This window comes from Mytilus trossulus, chromosome 14 (assembly GCF_036588685.1).
Source record: "Mytilus trossulus isolate FHL-02 chromosome 14, PNRI_Mtr1.1.1.hap1, whole genome shotgun sequence".
Classification (NCBI taxonomy): Eukaryota; Metazoa; Mollusca; class Bivalvia; order Mytilida; family Mytilidae; genus Mytilus; species Mytilus trossulus.
The window spans coordinates 57861476-57888540 of NC_086386.1; the positions used below are offsets into that span (position 1 = coordinate 57861476).

At 33.0% G+C, this 27065-nt stretch overlaps 3 protein-coding genes across 3 annotated transcripts; 2 read left to right on the plus strand and 1 right to left on the minus strand.

Moving 5' to 3' along the window:
- Positions 1-946: 946 nt before the first annotated feature.
- On the minus strand, positions 947-6861 carry LOC134696675 (transforming growth factor-beta-induced protein ig-h3-like). Its single transcript, XM_063558596.1, has 6 exons — positions 6600-6861; positions 5525-5733; positions 4653-4848; positions 4149-4250; positions 2947-3060; positions 947-1107 (listed from the first exon to the last, which is right to left on the minus strand). Exons 1-6 carry the CDS (start codon positions 6742-6744, stop codon positions 980-982), a joined length of 894 nt encoding a protein of 297 aa, XP_063414666.1. The 5' UTR covers positions 6745-6861; the 3' UTR covers positions 947-979.
- Positions 6862-12536: 5675 nt separating this feature from the next.
- LOC134695935 (transforming growth factor-beta-induced protein ig-h3-like) lies at positions 12537-17656 on the plus strand. The gene is made up of 6 exons (XM_063557426.1): positions 12537-12805; positions 13592-13809; positions 14427-14616; positions 15472-15570; positions 16105-16218; positions 17410-17656. Exons 1-6 carry the CDS (start codon positions 12619-12621, stop codon positions 17583-17585), a joined length of 984 nt encoding a protein of 327 aa, XP_063413496.1. The 5' UTR covers positions 12537-12618; the 3' UTR covers positions 17586-17656.
- A 3678-nt stretch (positions 17657-21334) lies between these two features.
- LOC134695877 (transforming growth factor-beta-induced protein ig-h3-like) lies at positions 21335-25593 on the plus strand. Its single transcript, XM_063557346.1, has 6 exons — positions 21335-21550; positions 22770-22987; positions 23136-23325; positions 23893-23988; positions 24569-24682; positions 25432-25593. The coding sequence occupies exons 1-6, from the start codon at positions 21388-21390 to the stop codon at positions 25560-25562; spliced, it is 912 nt and encodes a 303-aa protein (XP_063413416.1). The 5' UTR covers positions 21335-21387; the 3' UTR covers positions 25563-25593.
- The last annotated feature ends 1472 nt before the right edge of the window (positions 25594-27065 follow it).

The following is a 27065-nucleotide window of genomic DNA, read 5'->3' on the forward strand; positions in this document are numbered from 1 at the left end:
TAATTGGAATAAATCATTTAAATGCCGATAAAGTCAATTGTCAATACTCAACACAACATTATAAAAACAAACCTACTAAACTAAGCATTCATTACAAAACTGAATGATGCGTATCAGTAAAATCATTATTGTATTTATCAAAAAAAAGATTGAACAGGATATTCGTTAATTTCAAGGACAATGTTGAGCATAATATAATTTTCTAGGCGGATGTTGTTTTCTTTTATGGCCTTTGGGTAAATATATGATATGATCGATAAGTCCCCAAGGACACCATCAGACAAGTGGTATGCTTGAATACGGTTTCTGCTTAACTTCTGATATTTTTTTTATCAATTCTTAACGATTGTTTAAAGGAACTACTATTGAGCATCACTGAAAAACATTGATTGTCGAAATGCGTATACATCTGGTTTAGTTAATGTCATAAATAAAGGCAACAGTATTATACCGCTGTTTGAAATTCAAAAATCGAATGAGAAAATAATTAATCCGGGTTACAAACTACAACTCAGGAAAACACAACAAAAACAAGAAGGGAACTGCGACACAGCAGTAACACAATTCTAAAATGTAACACACACAAAAACGAACTATAATATAACATTGTTAATGTTGATTTAAACACTTGAAATAAATAATAGTATTTGAACTTATAAAAAAAAGTTTGATGCAAAATCCACTCAAGTTTTGGTTCAAATTAATAACTACTAGTATATTTACCATGAGCTGTTTTCTAATTCAAAAAGAAATACTGTGTGTATAGAACCGCGAATGCGAACGCAACAACAAAAACACACACAGACAGGGGGTTCCAATAAAGGCCTCATAAATGATCATTGAAGAATCTTGTGCAAACAAGCAACATGCTTGTTTAAATATTATGTCCCTTTGATATACAGTTTTGATTCGAACATGTTTATAATTGAAATAAAATTCCACAGTCCCAAGTACAAATATTTTATTGATTATGATTTATTTAACCAACAACTCCTGGATTAAGAGTGCTTGGAATCAAAACATGTGAAATGATGTGCACAACGCCATTTTCAGCCTCGATATCGGTTACCTGGAGAGTAGCTGCATGGTTCAAGACAGGGTTATTATCTAAAAGTAAATAATGATAACATAAGTGATTGATATCATGAAATGGCGCAAATAATTACACAACATATCATTGGAAAATACGCACATTTATCTCTGTTAATACACAGGTTTGGAATGACGTTCACCCTTTTGATCATATGCGCATGTCAGAAGTAACTACAACGACAGAACACTGGAAAAGATCGGACTTGAAGTAAATCATTAAGATGTCAAAGACATTGGGCCAATTTCCTATAATTTTGTTTGACAAAAGGGACATTTTCTAAAAGTATGTAAAACTATTGAGGTTCTATCAATAGTTTGGTGTATTTGAAACAATTGTCTTAATTTTGAGTTCAAACGTATAAAAAGAGCATCCTTTAACATAACAAAACTAATTTGGAAAAAAATTATACCAGGCTTATGGTTGTGTAAGCTAGACGCGCGTTTAGTCTTCAAAATACTCATCAATAATACCGGCGTCACACATTGGCAAATAGACCGCCGTGCACCAGACGTACAAAGAAAATTGACTAAAGTCGTATACGTTAGATGAACGCAACAGAAACGCTTACAAGCCTTACACGCGCGTTGCATAAGTTTAAAGTACGTCGAAATGCAGAGGTATAATTATACGCTTGGTAAACGCTATAACTCCATGATTTGTTTATGCAGCATGAATATTTTCATCTAGCTGTAGCGGTTGTCAAGCGTATAACTGTTCGCTACACGAACGTACTATATATTTTACAAGCGCGTAGCAAAACGCTATGTACAGATACGGTTGAGACACGTTTAGGGAACGTTGTATACGCTATAAGATCGTTCGACTTTTACTTGGTCTTTTACTTGGACGTTTGCGGGGAGTGTCTGTAACATACGACTGGCAAAGTTTTAGCGCTATAAAACGCAACCGTGGCGTATCAAAAACGTATTCTGGTATACAACGAATCGAAACTTGCTGTGATATTTTTTTGGCGTGTGTCCGTGAATTTACAAGGCCATGTGTACCAAACACGTCCCAGACACGCCGAAAGCATCCCAGGTACGGCCGGGACGCGTCACAACTACGTTCACAAGAACGCTTTTCCTTCGTAGCGTGTAGCGTGTATTTCAACTGCGTTAGACAAACGCCATACATACGCAAACATACGTTACTTCAACGTCCGATATACGCTTATTTACGCTTCTCGTACGCCCGAAAGACGTTAAAAACTCGATGTGCACTCAAAAGATATAATTGAAAAATTAACAGAGTCAAAATTACTAACGTATTGGCATTGCACATTGCATTGCATTTATGGCGTACGTCTGTGCTATACTCTGATGTGTGACGCTGGTGTTATACGCTCGAGTCAACCAGTTAAAAAGCAAAATAACGTATGTAAAGTTGAAGAACATTTAAGCCACAAAAAAGTAGTAGAGTTAGTATAGTATTATTATGCGAATATAGAGTTATCAATTTGAGTGAGATACGTCCAATTATGCAAACACAGCAATATTTAACATTGAAAAATATTTTTGAAAAAAAATAAATATTAAAATCGTTGATATGTGCAGGATAGTATATCTATAGACTCTCTAATTAGGCTTTTAAAACCTTCCCAGATTTTTGACGCATTTGATTTGTTAAAACAGATACTAGGGGGTTTGCTCCATCTCTTCGCCAGTTTAGGTAGTTACTGAAAAAAATACTAAATTCAAAAATTGTATAAGTAAATCATTATATGTATACTAATAAAAACACCGTCGCCAACCCGTTACAAGGGTACTATCATCGGATACAAGCAAGGCTTAGGGAAATATCATTAAAATTAAAACATCTGTCATCATATCTTTTTATAGAAAACAAAATCTTACTGCTATCAACGGTAACACTAATGCTATGTCCCCTGTACATTGTAGTCAGTGTTCCTGCGTGATCTAAACTCTTCTCGTGGATTGTTCCTGGGTGAACATGATAATCAACAATATCTGAAACCAACAAAGACGACATTTGAATCCACATTATACAGAAAATAAACGAATTTAATTGAAAAGGTACAGTACCCTGCCCAGATTTTATACTTTTCTCTTACTATGAGAACTCCTCAAGTTTTTTTCTTAGTTGGTTTAAAGATGTTTGCCTATCAACCCCTATACTTCCCGACTTTTTATCTATATCATCGCTTGGAATTCTTGTTATTTCTAGACATAACTAACGTAACAATTCAGTTATCACGTCAGGCTGGAAAATCCAAATGTTTTGTAAAAATAAAAAAAGACATTTTGTGCAAACCGGAAGAACTGTACATGGTTAGCCTATTAGTCAAAAATATCACGGCCAAAGATAGCAGGAAAAATACATAATATAATATATTTTGTTTGGGAATTTGACATTGAGATAGTCGAGCATGCTATCCATTGTTGATTGAACTGCTTGCTTTGGTGAAAACGTCTCGTAAAATGGCTCGTCCATTTGTTTGTATTGATCTCAACAGTGCTTTAAAAAAATCTTAACGTTATCACGTGACTTTCAGTTGTGTGTAAAAAGAAACCAGACCGGTAAAACGGAATATCTCGAAACTAAAGGTGTCAGACCACAACTTAAAATCCCTATCTTTTCAACCCAAATTCAGCAATTTTCACATCTTTCTAAATGTTTTACCTTAAGTTTAACTTCATGGTCATGATTTGTACATGACTCAGCTTTCTACAAGCCAATTGTCAACATACTTTTAAAGTCTTCCGATAAAAACACTGACCTTCTAAGAGGTAATCCCAAAATAACCACTGGTTTTCTAGAAATCTTTATGTGTATACTATGGAGCGCATTACTCATGAATGTTAATGTAAACTAATAGACATAAGTGAATGTTGGCTTAAAATGATCTAAAAACATTACTCTTTCACAAAAAGTTTCATTTCTGCGTTGGTTACTTTACAATTTAAGTAGTTAATAACATCAAAAGCACTATTTTATGTCAGAGTAGGGATACTTTTACATACGTTCGAAATTGGAGGGAGTAATTGGTGGTCTGACACATAAAGTAACATTTAAGTACAGATAATGTTTCACTTACGTCTAGCATAAATGTAGCTGCTTTTCAATTTTGCAATATAATCAGCATCCAGACTAGCGATAGCAGCATTGTTTGGAACAAACATTGTGTATCTCTGTGAACCTAAAAGATAAAAGACAGATAGGAAAACTATTATATTATCAAAATCAGAAGCTGACTCCTCAGACACAAAAATGATATCCTGCAGAAAGGGGCATATAAATGGCAGAAAAATCGATTTGAGTCAATACTGATCACCATTGTTTAGAAAATAATTAAACGGTATGACGAAAAAATGTTCTCAAATATTTAGATGTTATTTTTTTTTTTTTTTTTGTAGACTCGATGATTTCTCAATTATATTTCTAATTTAGATACACCGAAAATCTAATTCAAACAATATGTTATTTCCTTTCGTGTGCTGTTTCATCGTATATTTTTCAAGTTTTTTTTTATTGCGTTTTTTTTAAAGAAACTAAGACTATCGATTATGATCCCTTAATATATGGAAATGTTTTTTCATACTTGTTCTATTGAAGACATCAGTCAATTTTGCTGCCTCTAAAAATTCCATAAATCCACTGATGTTATAATCTGGGTTCTTTATGACGTCAACGATGGTTCCTTCTGGTACATTTAGAACTTCATCAACAAGGTAGATAACTCCGTTTGAGCATTGAAGGTCTACTTTTGTTACTTTAGCTTGGTTGAAATACAGAGACTGCAAAGGAGACATTAATATAGGAAATTTGATATCAAGATTAACCTTAAATACATTTTCAAATATAGACAATGATTTCCAAAAGCAATGTATCAATTTTTAAAAATGTACAGCGCACTTTTTACACAGTTCACTGTGAAGGTTTCGATCCATCTGCTGATCAAGGCCTGATGAACATGTTTACCTCATGTCAAATTTCCTTTAAAAGCTTTAGTTTTTTTTTAGATATAAGCCAAACACTGCACTTTGATCCCTATGTTCTATTTGTTGTCTTGGTGGCCATGTTTGTTGATGGATCAAAATTCGGGATACAATTTATAAACTAAAATACCCTATGGAACATTCAGTTACAGTTGAAGGTATTTGACCAAGTAGTTTTAGAGGAGAAGATTTTTGAAATAGTTTACGTAGACAGACAACTAACGCCAAGTGATTACATACACTTACAAGGTGCCTTTCGGGCCCCGGTGGGCTAAAGAGAAAATGATTGAGATAGAAAAACAAGCACGTTTTGAGTAGTGAATGTGTATGGCAGTGTTATAAAATTAAAACATGCATTTTACCAAATGAACTCAACTTTTATTGATGTTTATTATAATTCTTATTGGAAAAGAAAAGCGTTTTTTGTTTTATATATAAAATTATATTTAAATATTCATTTTATATTGAAACTTACACTTCCTTGAGAATAGACCCGGATGTAGTGGCCATTTAAACTGCTAAGAATTTCACCGGAAACCATATCCCAGCTGTAGATACTTCCTTTTACGACATGGTACTGGAGAACGTTAGCGAGGGCACTGGAATCCTTCTGTAACGATGCAACTGTTGCTGGTGGAAGCTTAGCGAAGGCCTCATTGGTAGGAACGATTAGGGTAAATGGACCTATAAGAAAGTACAGGAGAATTATCTTTTTTTCGTGATATGCATGAATATGTATTTATTCTTTTAAAACCTCCAATTTAGGACATCAATGATCGAGGATTTGCCCATTAATCCCATAAATCACCCGAAAAACATATAACTGTACACGTACAATGTAACTTCAAAACATTTACAGAGAGACATATATGTCGACATATATCAGACCTGGGAGTCCCCACAAAATTTTGAAAAAGACATGTTGAATATGTATGGTGATAATATAACTGACTAGCTAACAGACGCAGATAAATAAAATTAAGAGTACTATGCGGTATGTGGCAATAAGACAGAAATCAAATAAAGAAAACCCACAACACCTCGTGAGGTATACATGCAATGTTTTACCAAAATAAAAAGAGATCTATATAAAACAACATCGATAATATTGTCACACGAATATAAATGACACAAACGTATAGAATTAGTTTATGTTAATAATTTATTCTAACTTTTTTATTCGGACGGATAAAGGCGATAACTGTTAGAGGAGAGTTCTTGGGAAATTAAATGATGTACATATTCCTTTACAACCTTTGTTAAGTGCAAAGCCGAACTGATTAACTGTAACGAGCTTTACTTATGAAAGAGGCAAACTGTTTTCGATCTTTTGAGATTCGAGCCCTATGCGAGATACATTGGAATAAAATTTTACAATTCTTCTCCTTTTTGCTTAATTCTCCCCCTTTAACCATGTTAACAGTCAAATTTACTGACAGAGAACTACGATCGCCATATTTTTAGAATTATCGTTCTTATCAGTGAAAACACATAGAAATGAAAAATATTATAATAAAAAATATGAATTTAAATGTCAAAATACTAATTACCTTGTTCCCGAAGAACATCGGTTAATCCAGCTGAGTTGACAAAACTGGTAAATGTTGTTAAATTGGCTGCGTTCGCACAATCAACCAGATTTTCTGAGGCTGAAGCCAGGCAGATAAAGGGCAGCAACGCTAATAAGCACTTCATTGTTCCAAAATGGCTAAGTGGGGCTATGTGAACTGAAAATTATAATCTTTACAAATTTAACAAATTTTGACACCGCCTCGATTTGACCATATGTTGTGAACCCAAGAGATAAGAACCTGTCTTAACTACCTAAGCACTGTTGATTTCGTGTCTTTCTCTTATGAAATTGACATCATAGATAGGAAATAGTATTCACGTTGCAATAAACATGTACTGGGGTATTTCTCAGAGAGTTTCTTATAGAATATGTGTAGAAGTAAGACAAACCGATTATCTTTTAATCTACACATAGAGTTTGTAATTGAGAATTAGAGCGAAGAAAAATTGAAAATTAGAGCGAAGAAAAATTGAAAATTAGAGCGAAGAAAATTGAAAATTAGAGCGAAGAAAAATTGAAAATTAGAGCGAAGAAATATGAATACATGAGGCTTCGGTAGGTGCGTCCTTCAATTTTTTTCTCTGTATTTTAATTGCAAATTGTGCCTAGTATTCTCTATTCTTTATAGGTTAACACCCTTCATTTTGTATTCTTTTATTTGTTCGGCCTAATTGCTCTAGTCTTTATTGTTTTGCTTATTACTGTGTGTATCATTTGCCTATTATTCTCACAGGCACTTCTCTCAAAAAAATATTCCTGTATACTTTAATGTTATATTAAGGTATATAGGGGGGAAAAAATTGAGACAAGTGCCTGTGATTATTCTCTATTCTGTAAAACCGATCATCGGTGTGTTAATTACTTTAACTTGATAATGGTAGGAATTCATTCAAATCGGTAAAAGAGAGTCATGTCGAATAAATACGTATGATTAATTATGTTTAAACATAAATCATTTATTTGTGGATTGGAAAACAAGTTATTGCAACTTATATTTATCCCTTTCCACTAATACGCAGAACACACACTTGCAAACTGTGACTATATGCGGTGGATTTTTTCTCATACTAGCTCCCAAAGGAAAATTTTGAAAGAGTATTGTTGACTTCAATTTAAAACAAAACAATAAATTTCACCATAGCTATATATTTAATATAGAATGAAGGGACAAAAAACAACATTAAAACTAATCTGAAAGCCCCTTTAACGTTAATTTTTTCGTTTGCATTGTTTACTGTTTTGGATTCGAGCGTCAGTGATGAGTCTTTTGTAGACGAAACGCGCGTCTGGCGTATATACAAAATTTAGTCCTCGTATCTATGATGAGTTTATTTACATTGTCATTTGTGGGCCTTTTATAATTGACTATGCGGTATGGGTTTTGTTCATTGTTGAAGGCTGTACGGTTACCTTTAGTTGTTAATGTCTGTATCATTTGGTCTCTTGTATAAAGTTGTCTAATTGGCAACCATACCACACATGCATTTTTCTTAAATAAGATACATACACCTTCGGAGTGACGTCACAATTTAACTTGCTGTTTCAATAGCCGTACTCTGGAAATGTATTGTTTAACTTGCATGTGTAAAAATCTGTGAAATTGCTGAATGATGCTCGCTAAGTTCTATAATAAAATGGGTCAGTAAATGTCAACGCTAAATGTGTAAAGATATTGTCAAATATGATACCAACCCATACATGTTACAATTGGCACATTTATGAAAAGAAAGACTTAATGCTTAGATATTTTATGTCGATAAGTTGATTTTTAAGCAGGGATATCTTAAAAACTGATAAATGGAGATAAAAACTCCATACAATTTGTTTCCTTTGTCGTTCTGCAAGTTACTGTCCGTTGCAGTTTTAATACTTAGAACCAGTATAATGCGTCATATGCTAAACTGTCTTTAACTGTGTTTTTTCTGATGGTGTGTCGTTAAGTCACTTTCTCCAGTTAGGGAGGGGTTAACCCATTATATAGGTATGACCATATCTGTCAAAATGTCAACTGTCTGTCTGTCTAAGTCAAGAGCCTTTGATTTTAGTCAGTTGTTGTCTGGCATAAAAAAAAAACACCTAATAAAGATCATACGTCCGAATCGCTTTTCTGGATTTAACGCAGTCAGCAACAACGCCCAAAGTTGAATATTTGAAAACAAGAAATTGTAAGAACTGCAACAGTTTAAAAGCTATATGAATTAAAAGGAATATCAAAGATGACCAAATCCATCTATGGTTAACTTTGCTTGAAGTAATTGAAACCTTTATAGTTTCGTAAAAATTCAAATTTGATTAGCGGACATATTGTTTTGCATTTTGTCAGTAATGAAGTTCTGAGCTGGTGATACCCGATGCGAAATCCACTACATACTGTTTGCTTTGCTTGTTGGTGGAGGTCATACATGTAGGGTGACCTTTACCTGCAGTTATTGGTCTCTATATCGACATAAGATGCTGTGATATGAGTGCCAATGAGACAACTTTCCATCCACGTCACACGATCTAGTTTATATTTGCCATTTGTTTCATTTGTAATCATGGCGCATCTTTTTATTGCTATTTAATGTTATATATTTTATGTTAAGTCAATAGTTATTTTTTTAGAAAACGTTCTTTAATGTTTTTAATATAACTGTTTGTTTAATCCATTATATATTACTTCCTTAACCAGCAGACCATGAATAAAAATAGCCTCATTATCTAAGTGCAAGACTTTGTCTGTGCTATAATTAAAGCATGCAAGCTCACGATGTAGAAAATCGCACTAAACATTTTAATTTTGTCTGTCTTTGATAGATCGGTAAAATTAAAGATTGTAACACCAGTGTCAAAATTTACAAACGGCCAAGAGATAAAAGGTACTTTAGATTATTAAAGAATGTTTCACAAAAGCAAACAGTTACAAACTTTATGAAAATTAAAATGAATATTAATTCTGAATTTTGTTATGTATCATCAAAATTATAGGGTATCTCGACAATATCTGGTAGTGTACTCAGACCTAACGAGTTCTTATTGGAATTTCTTTCTATGATACATATGATTATAATAATATGGAAAGAGTTTGTACTTTATGAAGCCCGTACTGAATTCAATTATTTTTTTAAGTACGTTAATTTCACAAAATTTCATGTGACTAGCTTTTGTTATAAATATTGCAATGCGTGAATCGGTTACGGGTGTATATGATTTGTTGAAACCGGAAATAAGCTTTCAAGATTTTTGCAGTTTCTTCATTTTGATATAAGAATTTAAGTCAAGAAAATTTATAATTACAAAAAGTTAACAGTCTTGTGTTGTCATCAGTTTGTTAAATTAATTATTCAGACATTCAGTGTTGAAAATAATATCAATCACATTTGAATACTAGTTATACAATGAATGCAACCGTACAAAAGACGCAGATGACTCAGATGTCGAATACAACGGAGCAGACAGGATCCGGATATTATGTTATACCCAAAGACACCGTCCAGTTTATTAAGACATTAACATTTTGTGGGATTATTCCCGTGTTAGTGCTCGTCGGACTGGTTCTAAATACTCTTTGTTGCATAATGTTTTACAAGCTTAAAACGATAACATCAACCGTTGTCTTGCTCTTCTCATTGGCTGTTACTGATAATATAATTTTACTTGTTGCTGCCATGAACTCACTTTCTACAGCGTCTTTGTACTATCAAGTCCCGTTTACTATTCAGCAGAGAATACAAATTATTCCTTACTTTGATACGTACTTCAACGCTATTCCTGCACGCATTGGTAATACAATCACACTTTTGATTTCCTTGGAGCGGCTCTTTTGTGTGCTTCAACCAATGAAAATTAAGCAATACTCTTCCAAGAAATATGGAATAATTGCTGTTGCATTTGTCTATATTTTTACGTTTATAATGTGTCTGCCATTACTCTTTATTTATCGAACAAAAGAAATTTACTCTAATAAAACAGAAAGTTTTGTTTCTATAATTCAACCAACGGAACTTGGAAGGAATGAACCGTTTTCTGACTCTTTCTACGTAACCATGGCTACATTGTTCAAGTTAGTTCCGGTTTTTGGAGTTATGCTATCCAGTACAATAACCGGAGGTGTTGTTTTGACATCCGCTAGGCGTCGCGTCAAAATGACAACCAGTTCGCAGGTATCATCCAATCAGAAAGAGATGCAGGTCACGAGAACGCTCTTGTTTCTAACGTTTTCATTTTTCGTCTGTCAGCTGCCTACTGGAATATTAATGATCATCATTTTTATAGGAATGACGCCTTATAAATACACAAGTAATATTTTTGAAGTTGCAATGTCTGTAGGTTACATTCCGCAAGTGTTAAATTCTTGCATCAATTTTATCATATATTACATGACAGGCGAAATCTACAGAAATGAAATCAAGTCGCTTTTTTGTCGAAAAGACGAGCGTACAAAAAATTAACGGGACTTGAATACATTTGCCTTTTTTCAAAGATGTAGTTTTGTTGAAAGTAATATTTGAGCTACAAGTACTTATTTAATCCAGTGGTGTATTAAAGGGCGTTGTTCACTGTTTATAGCAGAAAATCGCCCAAAAAAGATTTTCGCCTTGTTCCATTTGGCAATTTTACATGCTCTTACTGTAATTAAGTGGTTGTTGTTTGCTTCTAAAGAGTGTACTCGTTGTCATTTCTTGTTTGTACATAAATCAGGTTGTTGCTTTTCTCGATTACTTATTAACATTTTGTCATGAATTGCATTTAATAGCTTGCTACGTGTATGTGGTGTGAGGTTTTGCTCTTTATTGTAGAACACACGATTACTTAAACATGTAGTTGCTTAGAATTGTTATTTTTGTTAATCGAATGAAACAATTATGTTATTAATAAGATTTATGCTGTCTCTTCCTTTTAGAAACAGCAGTTCAAACATTAAAAACACCTGCTGACAAAATGTACGATATGGATTTTAGATTTTACTTATCAATTGTTTGAAAGATTTTATATACAAAAGAACACCATACTGAGCACTTTAGAAAAGCTCTTATACATGTACATGCTGATTTATTTGTTTGTATTATAGTAGCTGTTAAGCTGCCAGTTTCATTTGTGTGCCTGTGGGTTTATTTGTAATTTTATCATGTAATATGATCTGTTGTATTTCAATGTTAATAACCAATAAAAAAAAATAAAACTTGAATTTGACTTATACAGATATTATGCCTTCAAATTTTCGAGTTACGTATGTTTTTTTTTAAACTCTTATTTCTATACTGGAAATAAACTCATCATAGATACCAGGATTGAAATTTTATATTTGCGCCAGACGCGCGGTTCGTCTACAAAAGACTCAGCAGTGACGCTAGAATAAAAAATGTTAAAAAGGCCAAATGAAGTTCAAAATTGAAGGGCATTGAGGACCAAACATTCCTAAAAGTTTTTCCAAATAAGTAATTCAGGCGGGGAAATGCATTTTACAAATTGAGGACAAACGTGGTATCACCCAAGAATACAGTTTGTTGTTATAATGCACATGGGTAACAACAAAAAACTACACAAAATATAACACAAATCAATTAACTTATAATAGGTAATAAACCAATAACGTGTAAAATTCTTGAGTTTTTCATGTTCTTTTGGTCGTTTTTCTAGTTCGACTATTTTGATATATACAATCTATAATTTAATAAAGACTTATTTAACAAAAAATACCTGTCTAACAAAATAAAAGTAAAGAGGTGTGGTATTACTGTCAATGAGACAACTACCTACCAAAGTTCAAATAACATGGATGTAAGCAATATTAAGCAAATGTATACGGCCTTCAAATTTGATGGCAGCTCGCTTATCAATATTCCTACAATAACAAATCCCTTAAGAAAAGTTACAGATGTTTAATATTGTTATTAGAAGTACAGATGGTTAATATTAAATAAAAGTACATGTATTTATATCTTATCAGTTTTATTTGGCGACCAGTGTGGTCAAGAGTTTACTAACGAACATTTATAATAATTCATTCTGTAAAAATGGCTGCTAGCGGTCTGTTAATTTTTTTGGTAATTTTCAGTACTTTAGCTGCTGATGATACAATTCAAGATGGTGGAGGCTTTGTTTTCTCTAATTTAGTACAAGGACTTAATGTTAGCCAATATACGGCAACTACTCTAGACGTCCTGAAGAATTCTGGAATTATTGAAATCCTTGAAGTCGGTGGTATGTTTCAGTACTAGTTATGCTTGTCTATTTTTGTTACCATTATTTGCGATAAAGAATTCAAACCGTTTGTGGTACATTATCTAAACCTTCATGTAACTTTATATCTTTTGAAGGTTACCGATATTTTTAAACGTTCCCTGTCATAGCATGTCTTAAAACGGAATTTTTTATTTTGAATTTAAATAAATTATGTCATAAATGTATGTAATGAAGTTAACCACTATTATAGATTTTCAGACATGATTATTCCAAAAATTGCGAATTACATTTTATTACGTTGTTAGATAACAAAATCAAATTTTGCAATATCATGATGCCTTGTGACGTCAATAAACATAATATACAATAACTTATATCAATCACACTTATTTAACACTAAAATAAGGAGACGCGTCACACGCGTACTAAGTTTCGTGTTAAAGCCCGAAAAATCCCTGACGTAGCAAGATTGTATACTGAGTCGACAGCAAATAAAGAAATAAAGTTCACATAGTACTCAAAAGACAAAAACAACTCCACGATCAAAAGAAAAAAATACCTCCATGACCAACAGAAAACAGATAACGTTAACAACGCCATGACAATGAAAAAACCAACAACAGATAAACATGATTCGTCTTGACAATTTTAATATAGCTGGGTTTTTTTTTGACAATATTAAATTTAAATGTGAGTTCTAGAAACAGTTTGCCGTTGCTATCATTTTAAATCAAATTAAAAATTAATTAAAAACTGAATGCGACTGTCCATGTTAATCTTTAATATTCTCCGGTGTATTTCCAGGTCCATTTACCTTCTTCAGTCCAGACCGATTAGCATTTGAACGACTCGGTGATACATTCAACAAAAAATTTAGAAATGACACCAAGGCAATGGCAGATTTCATCAAATTCCACACCGTGCGTCACGTATACACGTTTGACGAACTTCATGTCAATGAAAAGACGTTATGGACGCTGCATCCACAACGAATCCGGTTAAACTACTACAGAAATGGAGATGTGAGTTTTTACGTTGTTTTATTGGTGCTTTGTATATATATGTAATGTTTTGAAAAATGTTTAGATATATAATGTGCACATGTTTCTGACTGGATGCATCTTAAAACACCAATTAGAAAATAGAGAATAATCCTTATTATTTTAGAACATACATGTTGTATTTGTATACTTAAGTGTCTTTCTCAGATAAATCCATGCAAAGTCATCCAGATTATTGGATTGACATGTAGGTTGCCGTTATTTGTCAAAACATTCAAAATGGATGACAGATACGTCCTTCTAAAGATTCAGGTCTCTTAAAGAAACACTGAAGATACCGAAGGGACAACTAACAATGTCATGGTTAAAACGGAAAAGACATGCAAACAAACAACAGAACACAAAACACAATATAAAAACACCAAAAGACTGAGCAACACGAACATCTATGCGCAAAACTGCACATTTTTTTAATGAAGTAATTGCATGATGTATGTTGCCAAAATTGTCAAGATTAAAGAGAAAAAAAAACAGATCAAAGGTAAATACTGCCAAATAAGCATGCCCATGGGATTTTGCAACCCTCCTTAGAGTGTACAAACAAATGGCAATTGATATTTCTGTTTCTTCTATTACAGACACTGCTTATACAGGGATCAAGAGTAATGGCTAAAAATATGCGAACAAAGAATGGCATTATTCATGTTGTTCATGATGCCTTTTTCCCGCCAATTGGAAACATTATGGACGTCCTATATAATGACCCAGACTATACTACATTTATTCATGCATTACAAATAACAGGCATGATAAAGAGCATGCAAGATGGTATGCAATTATTAAAATTATTTTAATATATGGATCTCAAAATCATTACCAATGTTGATACAGACACATCAGAATGTATATGTATAAATATGGGCACAACTCACGAGGCTTGCACCTAGATTGAAGTTTACGTTTTTGAAGAAAAAAAATATTGCTGTTCTTGTATGGTTTGGAAAAAAAGTGGTAACTCATGATAGGCCAAAAACAAGTGTAAGAACATTGAAGAGGACCATCCATTATCAACAAATAATGAAAGTGACCAGTATGCTTTAACAAATAGACTATAACTTTATACCTAAGTATTTTTTAGGAAAAGGGGCGTGGGCAAGGATGTTATTAGAATAAAGGCAGGATAGGAGTTCTGAGTAAAAAAGGCAGGAATGGTAGCTCCCTAAAACAGAAATTTAACAAAAACGTGTTATTCTAATACACCGAGATACCGGGGAGATTGTTAAATTTTAAAAGATAAAATTTAATATATCTGGAAACTATGGTTTTGATGTCAGTATGAAATCAGGGCAAGTAAAAACAATCGATTCTTGTGAAATCTCCAGGGTCCGACTATTTAAACACGTACCTGACACAAGCCAGATTGACCACAAACTGTCATGGGTCATCTTTGCATGTAAAACTCGCAACTTTTATAGCTTAATCTCGATTTCCGTGGCATCATAATAATTTATAATTGGAAAAATAAAATAAATGTATTCGAACATAATTTTCATAATGTTGGCTGTGTACTGTTCTGAACGAGTAATACATTTATCTTGATTAAAAAAAAAAATTTAGTTAATTAGAGGTATACACAGTGTAACTGATTACCAACATATAAACTTACAAGAATTGATGTTTCAGGGGGACCATTTACCGTATTTGCACCAGAAAATACAGCATTTGTTAGATTTGGAGTCGATGAATGGCAAAAACTTCAAACAAATGTGACAAATCTACGAAGTAAGTAACATAACTCTGAACGGCTTCAGCTTCGAAATTAGAATTTAAGAAATGTAATCTCTGGTCATATTCTTACATTTTTTTAATCATATAGTTACCAAGATATTAACAGGGAGACGGTTGTTTTAAACCGTTTTCTAGTACACAAAATAAGTGTGTTTTTTTAATATTCTTAAAATCAAAGGTCGTTAGTTTATCATTCCAACGAGTTCAATGTAAAGAAGTTCAATTGATTATACATTTATTTGTTCAAGCAAGCTGATCGAATAATCGGTCGCGTGTCTTTCTTATTTAGCGTACAGTTAAGATTTATTTCGCGAATTTAAGTAACGACAACAAGATCGTACATTTTTTTTAATTTATTATTTAATATTTAAACTGCTATTTTACAATGTATACTTACTTTAAAGTAGTTCTCCACTTTTACCCCTGGACGTAAAGAAACTATTACAAAAAGCAAGTACATTTTATACTGGTGTAGTTTAAATAATGTGTCGATAAAAGAGTTCTTTCAATTGCCTCTTTGTTTTTCAGAAGTGTTGGAGTATCACGTGATACGTGGAACAATATACTCAGTAGGAGTACAAGATCAAAGTTATCCATCATTATATCGTCGTAGTCCTTTAAAGTTAACTTCAACTATCATGGGTAGGTAGTTAACTATAAGACACAAAATATTTTAAATACAAAATAAGACATTGTGGTATCATTCGTCACGACTCGGCCGATTCCGTACCTTCATTACGGAGAATAGCGAATTCACCCGAGGATTGCCGATTGTATGTGGTATGATTGCAAATGAGACGATGACGTACGTTCTGCAACAATAAGCAAAATGTATACCATATATGGTTGGCTATAAAATGCAAAATGTGAAGAAAAAAGTTACAAATAAGGATGCCCTCAACAAAAAAAGATTAATTTGAATTCGAAAGCTATATAATTATATATGCCTCTACTGCTCACAGTGTTTCGGTTTGATTTAGACCAAAGTTCTTCGGTATTAAATTTATTTTGATAAATACTATAGGAGGAGCGAAAGACACCAGAGTGACATTAAAAAATAACAATGCAGTTTTTAGCCATCCTTTTTTACATTTTATATTTTTTTTCAAAACTTTAAGTTTACTTTTGAAACTATCATGGTAAAACTGTGACAAATTACAATGTTTACATTGAAACATGTTTTACCCGCTATGACCTTGGTGTAAAATAAAAAATCGGGGAAAATTAACTTTTAAATGTTTATTTTTTGTATCTCATATCAATTATTTTAATGCCAACTTTTGTAAAGTAATCCCATATACAAGGACATACATATATATACATGTATATATGGTTGAACATCAATGTGTGCCAAGGCTAAGTACTAGATAAACTAGTTATGAAATCGCTTTCTCTTTCTATCAGTTTGAGATTGATTTTGGACTAGTTTTCAGAAACAGAAAGTACTCTTCAGTAAATACTTGCATATGTTTTTTTTTTATTGTTTACTCTTTTTATTATTATGTTTTTTTCAACGATTTTATTTACACATTGCCAGTTAATAGGGTTCAGTTTATTAGAATCCAAATCCTAATCATGAATAAATTTAGCTATCTCAGTTATAATATGCTTTTTTAGATTTAATCAAGTCTCAAGTATGTCACTTTATTTTGATTGTACTTCTATATTCATTAGATTGATGGACCCTACTATTCTCCATTTATTATATTTTTGCTAATTTCTATGTTGTTTTTTGTGCCCTTTTCTATATTGTTTGCCCAATTTTCTCTTTTCTGTATTTCGCATGTAAACCCTATCTATATATTTTGAACTGTATATATTTTATTTTCTTAGGAGACAAGATTTATGCGAATGGAGCGGTTGTAAAAGAGAAGGACACACATGCAACGAATGGTGTTGTACATAAACTGACCAAATTGCTGACCCCTGCAGATTTGTTTGATGTTATACATTTCAAAGAGCCATATGGATCAAACAAAAATACCAACTATTCACAGATAGTTGGTTAGATCGTGGAGATGTTAATGATTGTAACTGTATTAACTATATTGTGTAATTGTAAATAAAAGTAATTCTGGAACATGTTTATTTTCTTATTTTTTTCATTTGACGTACGAAACTTTTTGAGTTCTAAAGGTATATATATATACAGGTATGGTGACATTTTGTATTAAACTTAATACTCTATTGCCATTCTATACTCTAAGAGGAAAATAGCAATTACAATAAAAAAAAGCAATTTTTGTGTTAATATAAAAGCTTATACAATTAGGAAAGAGAGATGAACGATATACATAAATGAGACAGCAAGCTCACAGTACAATACAAGCCATCTTTCTCAATGATGCAACCTCGTCATTATCATACCTAAAGGTTTTATCCTTTACGAAGTTGGTGTTAATGGCAGATTTTTTAAATAAACCCCATGCTGAAGTCATTTTTTCCATTGGGTTAGAGCAACATGGTTTGGCCAATTGTATAGATCATTGACTACTGTTAAACCAACACATTAAAATTCACTAGAAGATGCCAACAAACTCCAAAACATATAAATGAACTGATATTAAAAATATACAAGACTAACAATATTAATGGCCAGAGGCTCCTGACTTGGTACAAGCGCAATAATGCAGCGGTTTGAAATGTGTTTTGTGAGATTTCAACTCTCTTCTTTACCAAGTGCAAAAAGGTAATATTTACAGTTTTCGGAACATCTCTTGACTTGTCAATAGGGTTATGGATGTGTAATGGCTAAATTTGTAAAAGTGATTGCTTCAATCTTTCTGAAATACGGATATATTATATTTGGACTAGGACAATACATTACACACACAAATTTTTTTACAAAAGAGCATGGTGCAATTTTTTAAATGATGCAAAAGGTTGTAAAGAACTGATAGAGGAATTAATTGTGGTCTGTGGCCAACTCAGTCTTTAGTTGAATATTCATATATTGGTAAAATAACCTTTCACATACCATTATTGTTCAATAACTTCCCATAGTTTTGAAACAGTCAGTGGAAAGTATCGCAAACTTTTAAGAAAAGAGTAAAATGTCGCCTACTCGAAAAAAATTATCTTATAAAATTCTTTTTGTAACTATTTAAATTCTAGGCAGTACAGGAACACATAAAAAAAATCATACAAAACGATACCACTGTGTTAGCTTTCACAGTGAAATTCTATTGTTCAATATCCGGTATTACCACAGGCCTTCACGAGGGTCTATATGGCGTTTACAGAATAGTGATAGTAAAAAATGGGTCGAATCTACAGGCATATGCACCTATTCTACAGAAAAATGTATAGAAAATTAAAAAAATATTTTCAAATTCATTGTCAGAGTCTATTGTGTGAGATTTACTGATCATGTAATTCTTTGACGGTGCTTAAAATTGATGCATGCATAGTAAGAAGTAAAACGATCGTTATGCCCTTCGCTTGTTCATTTATAATTTGCTTCCGAACCACCTCTAAGATATCCCAGTAATGGGTTCCGTATTACATTGAAATTTTACAGCAAGATTTGGTGCCTACCACTATTCCACAATTCCTCCAGTACATTTGATCTGTTGGTTTTTTTTTGTGTAGGTTTATTTGTTTTAAATATATAATTATGTTCATAAAAGAACAATAAAGGTCTTCGTACGAACTTTAAGAATGAACAAAACGGATATCGTATGTTCAGCTTTTGAAAGACGCCAAAATGACACAATTTGAAACAAATAAAACGGAAAAAAACGAGGACCTAATTTGTGACAAAACAATAAAAAAAAAAACCCACAAAGGACACACACCGCAACCAACAGTTAGCAAAAGATAACCAGGAGGACAGTCAGACTCATAAATCGAAAATAAACTGACAACGCCATGGCTAAAAATGAAAAAGACAAGCAGACACACAATAGTACACATGGCACAACAAAGAACACTAAAGAATAAGCAACACGAACCCCATCAAAACTAGGAGTGATCTCGGGTGCTCCGGAAGGGTAAGCAGATCCTTCTCCACATGTAGCACCCGTCGTGTTGCTTATGTGATAACACATCCGGTAAATGAGCTAATTAATGTCAAGCTCCTGGCATGACATATACATGTATAGAAATGAAGCAGTTCAAACATGTTTATGATCACTAACTTGAACAGTGGTGTCACTGAAAAGTATATGAAAGAAACTGTAAAAGCTAAATGGCTGACTCGTCAGATCGACAAAAAGGACAATAATGAATTGTGCGGTATGTGCTTTGCTCATTGTTGAAGGCCGTACAGTTGTTAATTTCTGTTTCATTTGGTCTCTTGTGGAGATTTGTCTCGTTCGAAATCATACCTCATCTTCTTGTTTATGCATATTTAATTATAAAGACAAAAGAAACAAAGTACCGATCTCAGTTATAGAAAACAAATTCAAGCCAATTACAACTAACAGATAGTTCTAATATAACGTCCTTATTACACTTTGTAAACAAAGCCGTGTTCTAATGAGCACAAAATATGTTTGACACATGCGCACGAACTTACTGTTTATATTAACGTTATTTCCATCGTTATCCTGTAAAATACATTAATTTAAGCAGCTAACATAAACTCTTATATTATATATTTTTTTTTATCAAACAACATATATATTTAACCTGCTCGTAGTTTAAGAACGTATCAAATATAATATGTAATGTACAGACTTTCGGGGAGGAAACGGGAACAGCCAAATATTTTTACGGTATTTTCATACGCGTCGACTTATAAAAATACTGTAGAATCATATTCAAAACAGTGTGGTCCTGGCCATTGATTAACGACCTAAATTATCCAATTGACTGGGACAGATTAGGTGAACGTTTGTCGGTAACAATCACTGCTCACTATGTACTTGTTAAGGACACTGAATCTGTGGGGTCACCAAAGGTTCTCAACACCTAAATAAAGCAATTCGGAAAACGAATCCGGAATAATACGATGTGTTGATTTATATCAATAACATAAATCAAAACATAAAGGTTATTCCTTTTAATTTTTCGAATTATTTTATTATTAAAGGCGTTAAGAACCTTTGGTGACCCTACAGTTTAAATTCTATAATAAGTAAGAAGTGAGCAATGGTCGTTACAGACAAACGTTCACCTAATCTATCCCAGTCAATGGAATAATTTAGGTCGTCAAGCAATGACCAGGACCACACTGTTTTGAATATGATTCTATTTGTCCTATTAGAACCGAAATAATTCCTTCATGGCATGCCCTATGCTCGTTTTAACATGAGTATGCATTATATTAGACCACATTTTACACCTCGCTTAAGCTCAGGGTTAAATATCGACAAATATAATGCCTACCCATGTTAAAATGAGCATAGAGCATGACATGAAGGAAATATTTCTAAAGATATATTTTCCCAGACTTACCTAAAACACTTTTTTTTATATTTATAGCGAACAGAATATCCTGCTTTGAAGATTCAAAAGAAGCAGTCCTTGATATTTTTTTATACTTTAATTTTAGTTAAATTATTAATAATTGACATGTGAAGGCATATAAGGCTATTCCTGATATTCAACAATAGAACAAACATTCGGAAATGTCTATGTAAGACCCGAAATGTGAATAAAAGTTTAAGAATTCATTCAAATTACATATGTAACGATAGTCCTTTATCTTAAGGTTAACATTTGGCATTTGGCAAACAATGTAAGATAAAGGCATTCCAGCATATGGTTTTTCCCACACAAAGACACGAATCTAACGTAAGTACTTTATCACTAAAATCTACAAAATTGTGATAATTTTGGTTTTACTATCTTTACTGATCTTGAACCATGTTGAAAGTAATACTCCTGTCGGTGTTTGTCCCTCTTTGTTTGGCGGCTACCACCCCTGCCACCAATAATATTGTTTCTGTACTTGCGGCACGTAGCTCAGAATCAATCTTAGTAGATTTGGTAAAGACAGCTGGATTAGCAGATGTTTTGAGCCAAGGAGGTAATTTTGTAAAATAAGAATACTTTCGCTTAGGGTAGTATTTTCGTCATCTTGGGTTTTAAATTAACAGAACATGATCGGCCCAGATATGATGCAGAAATACAACAACAAAAATTTAACAAACAAACTAATAGGAGTTTAGGTTAAAACTTAGATTAAGAGTTATTTTTTCGTATTTCATTTCACAATTACATTATATTATGACATATTGATATGTTTCCTGTACAAATCATACAAAATGTGTATTTAGTTTCACAACCAGCAGCTTGAAAAAAGGGGGTATACTATTTCCGATGATTTTGTATGTGGTAAACAATAACAGAAAATTTCCCCCTAAATTTTACCAATTGTAAGCTTTATTATTTCTTTTAGTTGCTCTTACTTGACAGAGTACCAGGAGAAGCATTAAAAAAGAGTTCACTGTCAAAACCATTTAGAATAAAAACAAACTGGGAATCTGGACAAAATATTGTTGGATTGACGAAAATAGGGGGACTAAAAAATGTTTAAATACTTCAAACAAAATACAACTTTGTATAGAATTATTAATTTGAATACATGGATATGGCATTTTTCCTTGGAATTTCCCAAAAATATGTCGCCTTTGCCATGGAAATTACACAAATGTCAAAACAAAATGAAATTTGGTCCAATCTTTATGAAACTTAATACAAATGTGACCCGTTAAGTGTATATGTACTATCCAGTTTTTCAAACTGGCTGCTGTTAACATGCAAACAGCAGAACAGTGGTTGAGCTGTTTTAGCATCCTAACACAGGATTACTTGTGTATATATATCAATGGAAACAAGTATGTCTAAACAAGGGAAAACTCTACGACAGCTCCATTCATTGCATGACCAGTGAAGGTGGTACACGGCTTCAAACTCAAATTATATTCATATGTACCCTAAACATCAGCACAACAATGTTTAATCTTCAAATTTGAGGAAGCAAAGTTGTGTTTTTTTCTTATACGGGATTCGAACTCATGTTATTGAGATATCGAGACCTCACCGCCTGCGTGCAATGTGTCCAGCGCTCTAGACCATTCGGCAACCTAGGCTTAACTCAAAATTCAACTAGCGGTGACCTCGGTTAACATATCTTCGTCAGTAGAATCTAAGATTTGTAACACAGTACATGATATATTAGGTATGCAGTCAGAATTAATGGTAGATTAGCTAAAATAATAAATATCTTACTATCTCCCTTTTAGGTCCATTCACAGTTTTTGCACCATATAACTATGCCTTCCAGAGACTTGGAAATGATACTCTTACGGCCCTTAAGAAGGACCCAAACACACTCGCTGAAACCCTCAAATACCACGTTGTCAATGGTATATACAAACTGAAAGATCTTCATGTTAATGAACTCCAGCTAGACAGTTTGGCAGGAACCAAAATCAGAATCAACTATTATTTTACAGCAAGAGTGAGTTTATTTAAAATTTTGAATTATAAAGGTAAAAACTCGAAAAATATAAATAAGATCAAAATTGCAAAAAGCAGGATTTGGTAAATCCTTCCCCGTCACACATTCTTTAACTCTTTTTTAAATACGTTCTTTTTCTTTTATTTAGAGACATGTAACAGTTGAGGGTTCTAGAATTCTCCAATCAGACATAATGGCCAGTAATGGTGTCATCCATATTGTACATGACGTCATGATGCCAGCAGCCGGAAGTATTGTTGATGTTTTGACAGCTGATGGAAACTTCTCTACACTTGTAGCTGCAGCAAAGGCCGCTGGTCTTGTCGAGGCCCTTCAACGTGAGTAATTTCGAAATATATTGCTAGTGGGTGGGTTTGAATTACTTTACGTTCGTTTAATGAATAACTCAAGCTACTCAGAAGCATGTTAACCACTATTAATCATGTGTAGCCTTTTTCGTTCTTGATTTCATTCTCAATAAATTTGGAATTAAAATACGAAAATTCAAAAGATGCGTAGATATTTCCGTAACATAAAAAAGAATATCGAAAGATATAAATTGTGGGATACTGTACTGGATATACTAGTATCCAGACGAAATGTTCACAGAACAGCTTGACGTCACGCAAGATATTACCCAGAAGCCAAATACGTTGGTGTCAAGAAAAAGAAAACAAGTATAAAACATGTGAGAATTATAATAAGCTTTTCTACGTTTTGGCTCAGATTCTATTATTTGACAATCAAAATAAAACAATAAAACTTCTTGCTTCACTTGTCCTCAATTCGTCGTGCTTGGCAATGTTTTCGCGGGGTACCAATCTCACTCTATCACCCTCTCAGCTATGTGTTATTTATATAATGCCACACAAATTTGTCTTAACTTATAAATTATTATTTTGCAGAAGGTCCTTTCACTTTGATGGCACCATCAAATGCTGCCTTTGCAGCTCTAGGAGACAAAGTTGATAAACTTTTGGCTAACCCAGATCTCCTGAAGAGTAAGTTTCGTTATACAAATGTATGTCAAGTGTATTTATGTTAAAGTATGCTAGAACATCATCTTTATGTTTAAACTTGTCCATTTGCCTCACCCTGCATGTATAATTAGTATAAATTTGTCAGTCCTGAAAGAGAGGCGAAATATACCAAAGGGACATTCAAACTCATCAGTCGAAAATAAACTAACAACGCCTTGCATGGCTCAAAAGAAAACGACAAACAACAGTAAACAAAACACAACATAGAAAACCAAAATACTGAGCAACACGAACCCCGCTAAAACTGGATAGAAGTTACAACAATTGAAACATATCCGTTGTCACTGTGTTATGAAGATTTAATATACTATTCAAACATAAAAGGCATGATTGTATATTAAAACAAAAACAGATACAAATCACCAGAAAATAAATAATAAAACAACCGAAAAATAATAATTTAAAATGCAAAAATTCAAAAAACGAAATAAAGTAGTATGACCACTAAGAAACAAAAATCGCAACAACAAACTTTTAAAAAAAAAAATGAAGAAATATTTACCTGCTTTATGATTTATGACTTCTTACTTTATCGTTTTAGAGGTCTTATTGTATCACGTTATACCTGGAACAATTTACAGAGACGGTTTACACTCAGGATCTCTACACACATTGGAAGAAGCAGATCGTGAGCGAATTTCAGCTTCATTCTTTGGTAAGTACAACAAAATAGGCTGGACAAGCGCGGGCATAATGGTGAATACATGTACTTTATACAGTTTGTATGCTGTTTCTTATATCCTAGCATATGCACATCTTCAGTTTCTCTATGTTTTATTTTTTATCGAAATTGTTTTTCAAACATGTTGATTTACTTGTCATCTCATTTATATCGGTTTGCTTGTTCTGTTCCTTTTATAGTAGCAGTGACTTTGTCATTTTATGGCAAATGTTTAGTTTGGATAAGATGTTTGCTAAAAACGTGTATACGAACAACAAAACACAAACACCCCAGCTGCTATATCAATACGCCATCTTTCATATTCCATTTGGGGGGTTTTCTAATTTGGATAAGAAGAAGAAATTTCAAAAAAAATCTATATATATATATATAGAATTCCACATTCAAAAGTGTATGCAACATGCATTTACAAACAATTGGCGGAAAGTTTATGCCTTTGAGAGGGGGTTCCAGATAACCTGCACAATCTCTTTCAGATCCTTAACAAAATTACATCTATGATGGATGATTTTGGAATCTATTTTAGCATTTTTCCTATTCTATTTTTATGATGAAACTACCATCTAACTGTTCACAGCCTTCATCTCGAACCTTCGTAAAGTGGTTCTGTCAAATATTAGGAACTGTTTGTTTGGACCCGCAAATACCTATGCAACACATTTGCAGTTACTTAAAGCGTATAGTTATGATAAGCAACTGTTGACTTTTGGTTTTTCTTGTAGGATCAACTGTCCATGTTGATGGAACAACAAGCGTCATCAAACCAGATATCAGCGCCACCAATGGAGTCGTCCACATGATTAACCACGTGCTCATCCCAAGCTCATTGAGAACACAAATCATGAATTTATAATTACATAATAAATAAAATGTGTATTTATCTATTTATCTAATTTCTTTATCTAAATTTATATATCTATAGAGAGGCCAAGGATACCCAATGGATCGTTAAATTGATACGCCAAAAACAAACTGGCAATAATAAACGAAAATGACGAAAAAATACTAACAACATTACACTAAACACAACATAGCTATAACTACAGACTGAGAAACAGCATGTAATACCACTGATAACTGAGGGAGATCTATGTACTCCTTGAAATTATTTCACAGTTCATAAAATGTAATGTAACACAGCTTCACTCCAAAGAGCGCTAGTACTTTAATGTTGTAGCAATACTGGAATAGAAAAACAAAAGAGATTGGTTTTCCTTTCATAACACAAAATCAGTACAGCCACATCAAAACACATACAAAAAGCAAAGGAACAGCAATTTAATTGCTAACAATCTCCCAGTCACAATAAGGTTTTCAACACAGAGCATAAAAAAAAATCTCACTTCAGTGCAAGTTTAATACTTCCCCGAGAACTGTTTTGAACTTCAGTGGTACTTTTTGTAAAAATAATTTGAATATATACTTTGTAAGATGTAACATCAGTAAATCGGGCCCGGTCAGAAAAAAATAGACTGCCAAGTATCACCTATATATAACAACATAGTTTTTTTTATATGGTATGTATACATGTAGATTTTTTTTTAGTAATTAAGGTATCAGACGAAATGTGATCTTTGCAGAACTTTTGCACAGTTTGGTGTTTTGCAGAACATGGTATCTTCTTTGATTTAACCTATCAAAATCCGAGAACGATAGATTCTACTTTCTTTTGAAAAGACAATTTGGTATCCTCGGAACTTTCACATTGATACACACCTTCAAAAATTTGAAATCTGATATTTAATTGGCTGATGTCATGATTACCAGAATGGGCTGTTGTCATGTCCTTGTAGGATGACACAAAGTCATGATCTGCAGTTCAATCAGATTGCTAAACATCTTACTTAAATGAGATGCATACATGGAGCTGTAAAAGAATACATATACCATTCAAGCGTATCTAACCTTGCTCTTTGATTTGTGGTTTTTGATTTTTACGAAAATTGCAGTTTTTACAAGTTTTGGAGTGTTGGCACGAGTATAATTCCCACACATTCATAACCAGTTCTATTTCTAAGTATTCAACTGCAGAATTTCTTAATTTGCTAGTACATTTGACGTTTTGTTTTTCTGAGCAGTTGTGTTATTGTCTGTTGTCTTTTGAGATGGAAGACAAAAGGTTTTACATTTTTCAAACGTACTACGTACTATCATAAATAAATAGTGGTGTTAGCCGTGTATGACTTATCACTTATTTTCATTGGCGGATTCAGAAATTTTCACAAATGGGGGGAAACTGACTGCTTACGAAAGGGCCCGTTTCAGTAATGGCTTTATTATGCTTCAGTGATTCATTATGTATTCAACCAAATGTCCACAGAAAAGCGGCAGGCCCACTGGGTCCCCTCTAAATCAT

Coding starts and splice junctions, on each gene's coding strand:
- LOC134696675 (XM_063558596.1), bottom strand. CDS start 6,744: ATGAAGTGCTTATTAGCGTTGCTGCCCTTTATCTGCCTGGCTTCAGCC. Junction 4,849..5,524: donor GGGTCTATTCTCAAGGAAGT/GTAAGTTTCAAT, acceptor TCTCCTTTGCAG/TCTCTGTATTTCAACCAAGC. Junction 1,108..2,946: donor TAGTGTTACCGTTGATAGCA/GTAAGATTTTGT, acceptor ATTTACTTTTAG/ATAATAACCCTGTCTTGAAC.
- LOC134695935 (XM_063557426.1), top strand. CDS start 12,619: ATGGCTGCTAGCGGTCTGTTAATTTTTTTGGTAATTTTCAGTACTTTA. Junction 12,806..13,591: donor TGAAATCCTTGAAGTCGGTG/GTATGTTTCAGT, acceptor GTGTATTTCCAG/GTCCATTTACCTTCTTCAGT. Junction 16,219..17,409: donor GTTAACTTCAACTATCATGG/GTAGGTAGTTAA, acceptor TTATTTTCTTAG/GAGACAAGATTTATGCGAAT.
- LOC134695877 (XM_063557346.1), top strand. CDS start 21,388: ATGTTGAAAGTAATACTCCTGTCGGTGTTTGTCCCTCTTTGTTTGGCG. Junction 21,551..22,769: donor AGATGTTTTGAGCCAAGGAG/GTAATTTTGTAA, acceptor TCTCCCTTTTAG/GTCCATTCACAGTTTTTGCA. Junction 23,989..24,568: donor TAACCCAGATCTCCTGAAGA/GTAAGTTTCGTT, acceptor TTATCGTTTTAG/AGGTCTTATTGTATCACGTT.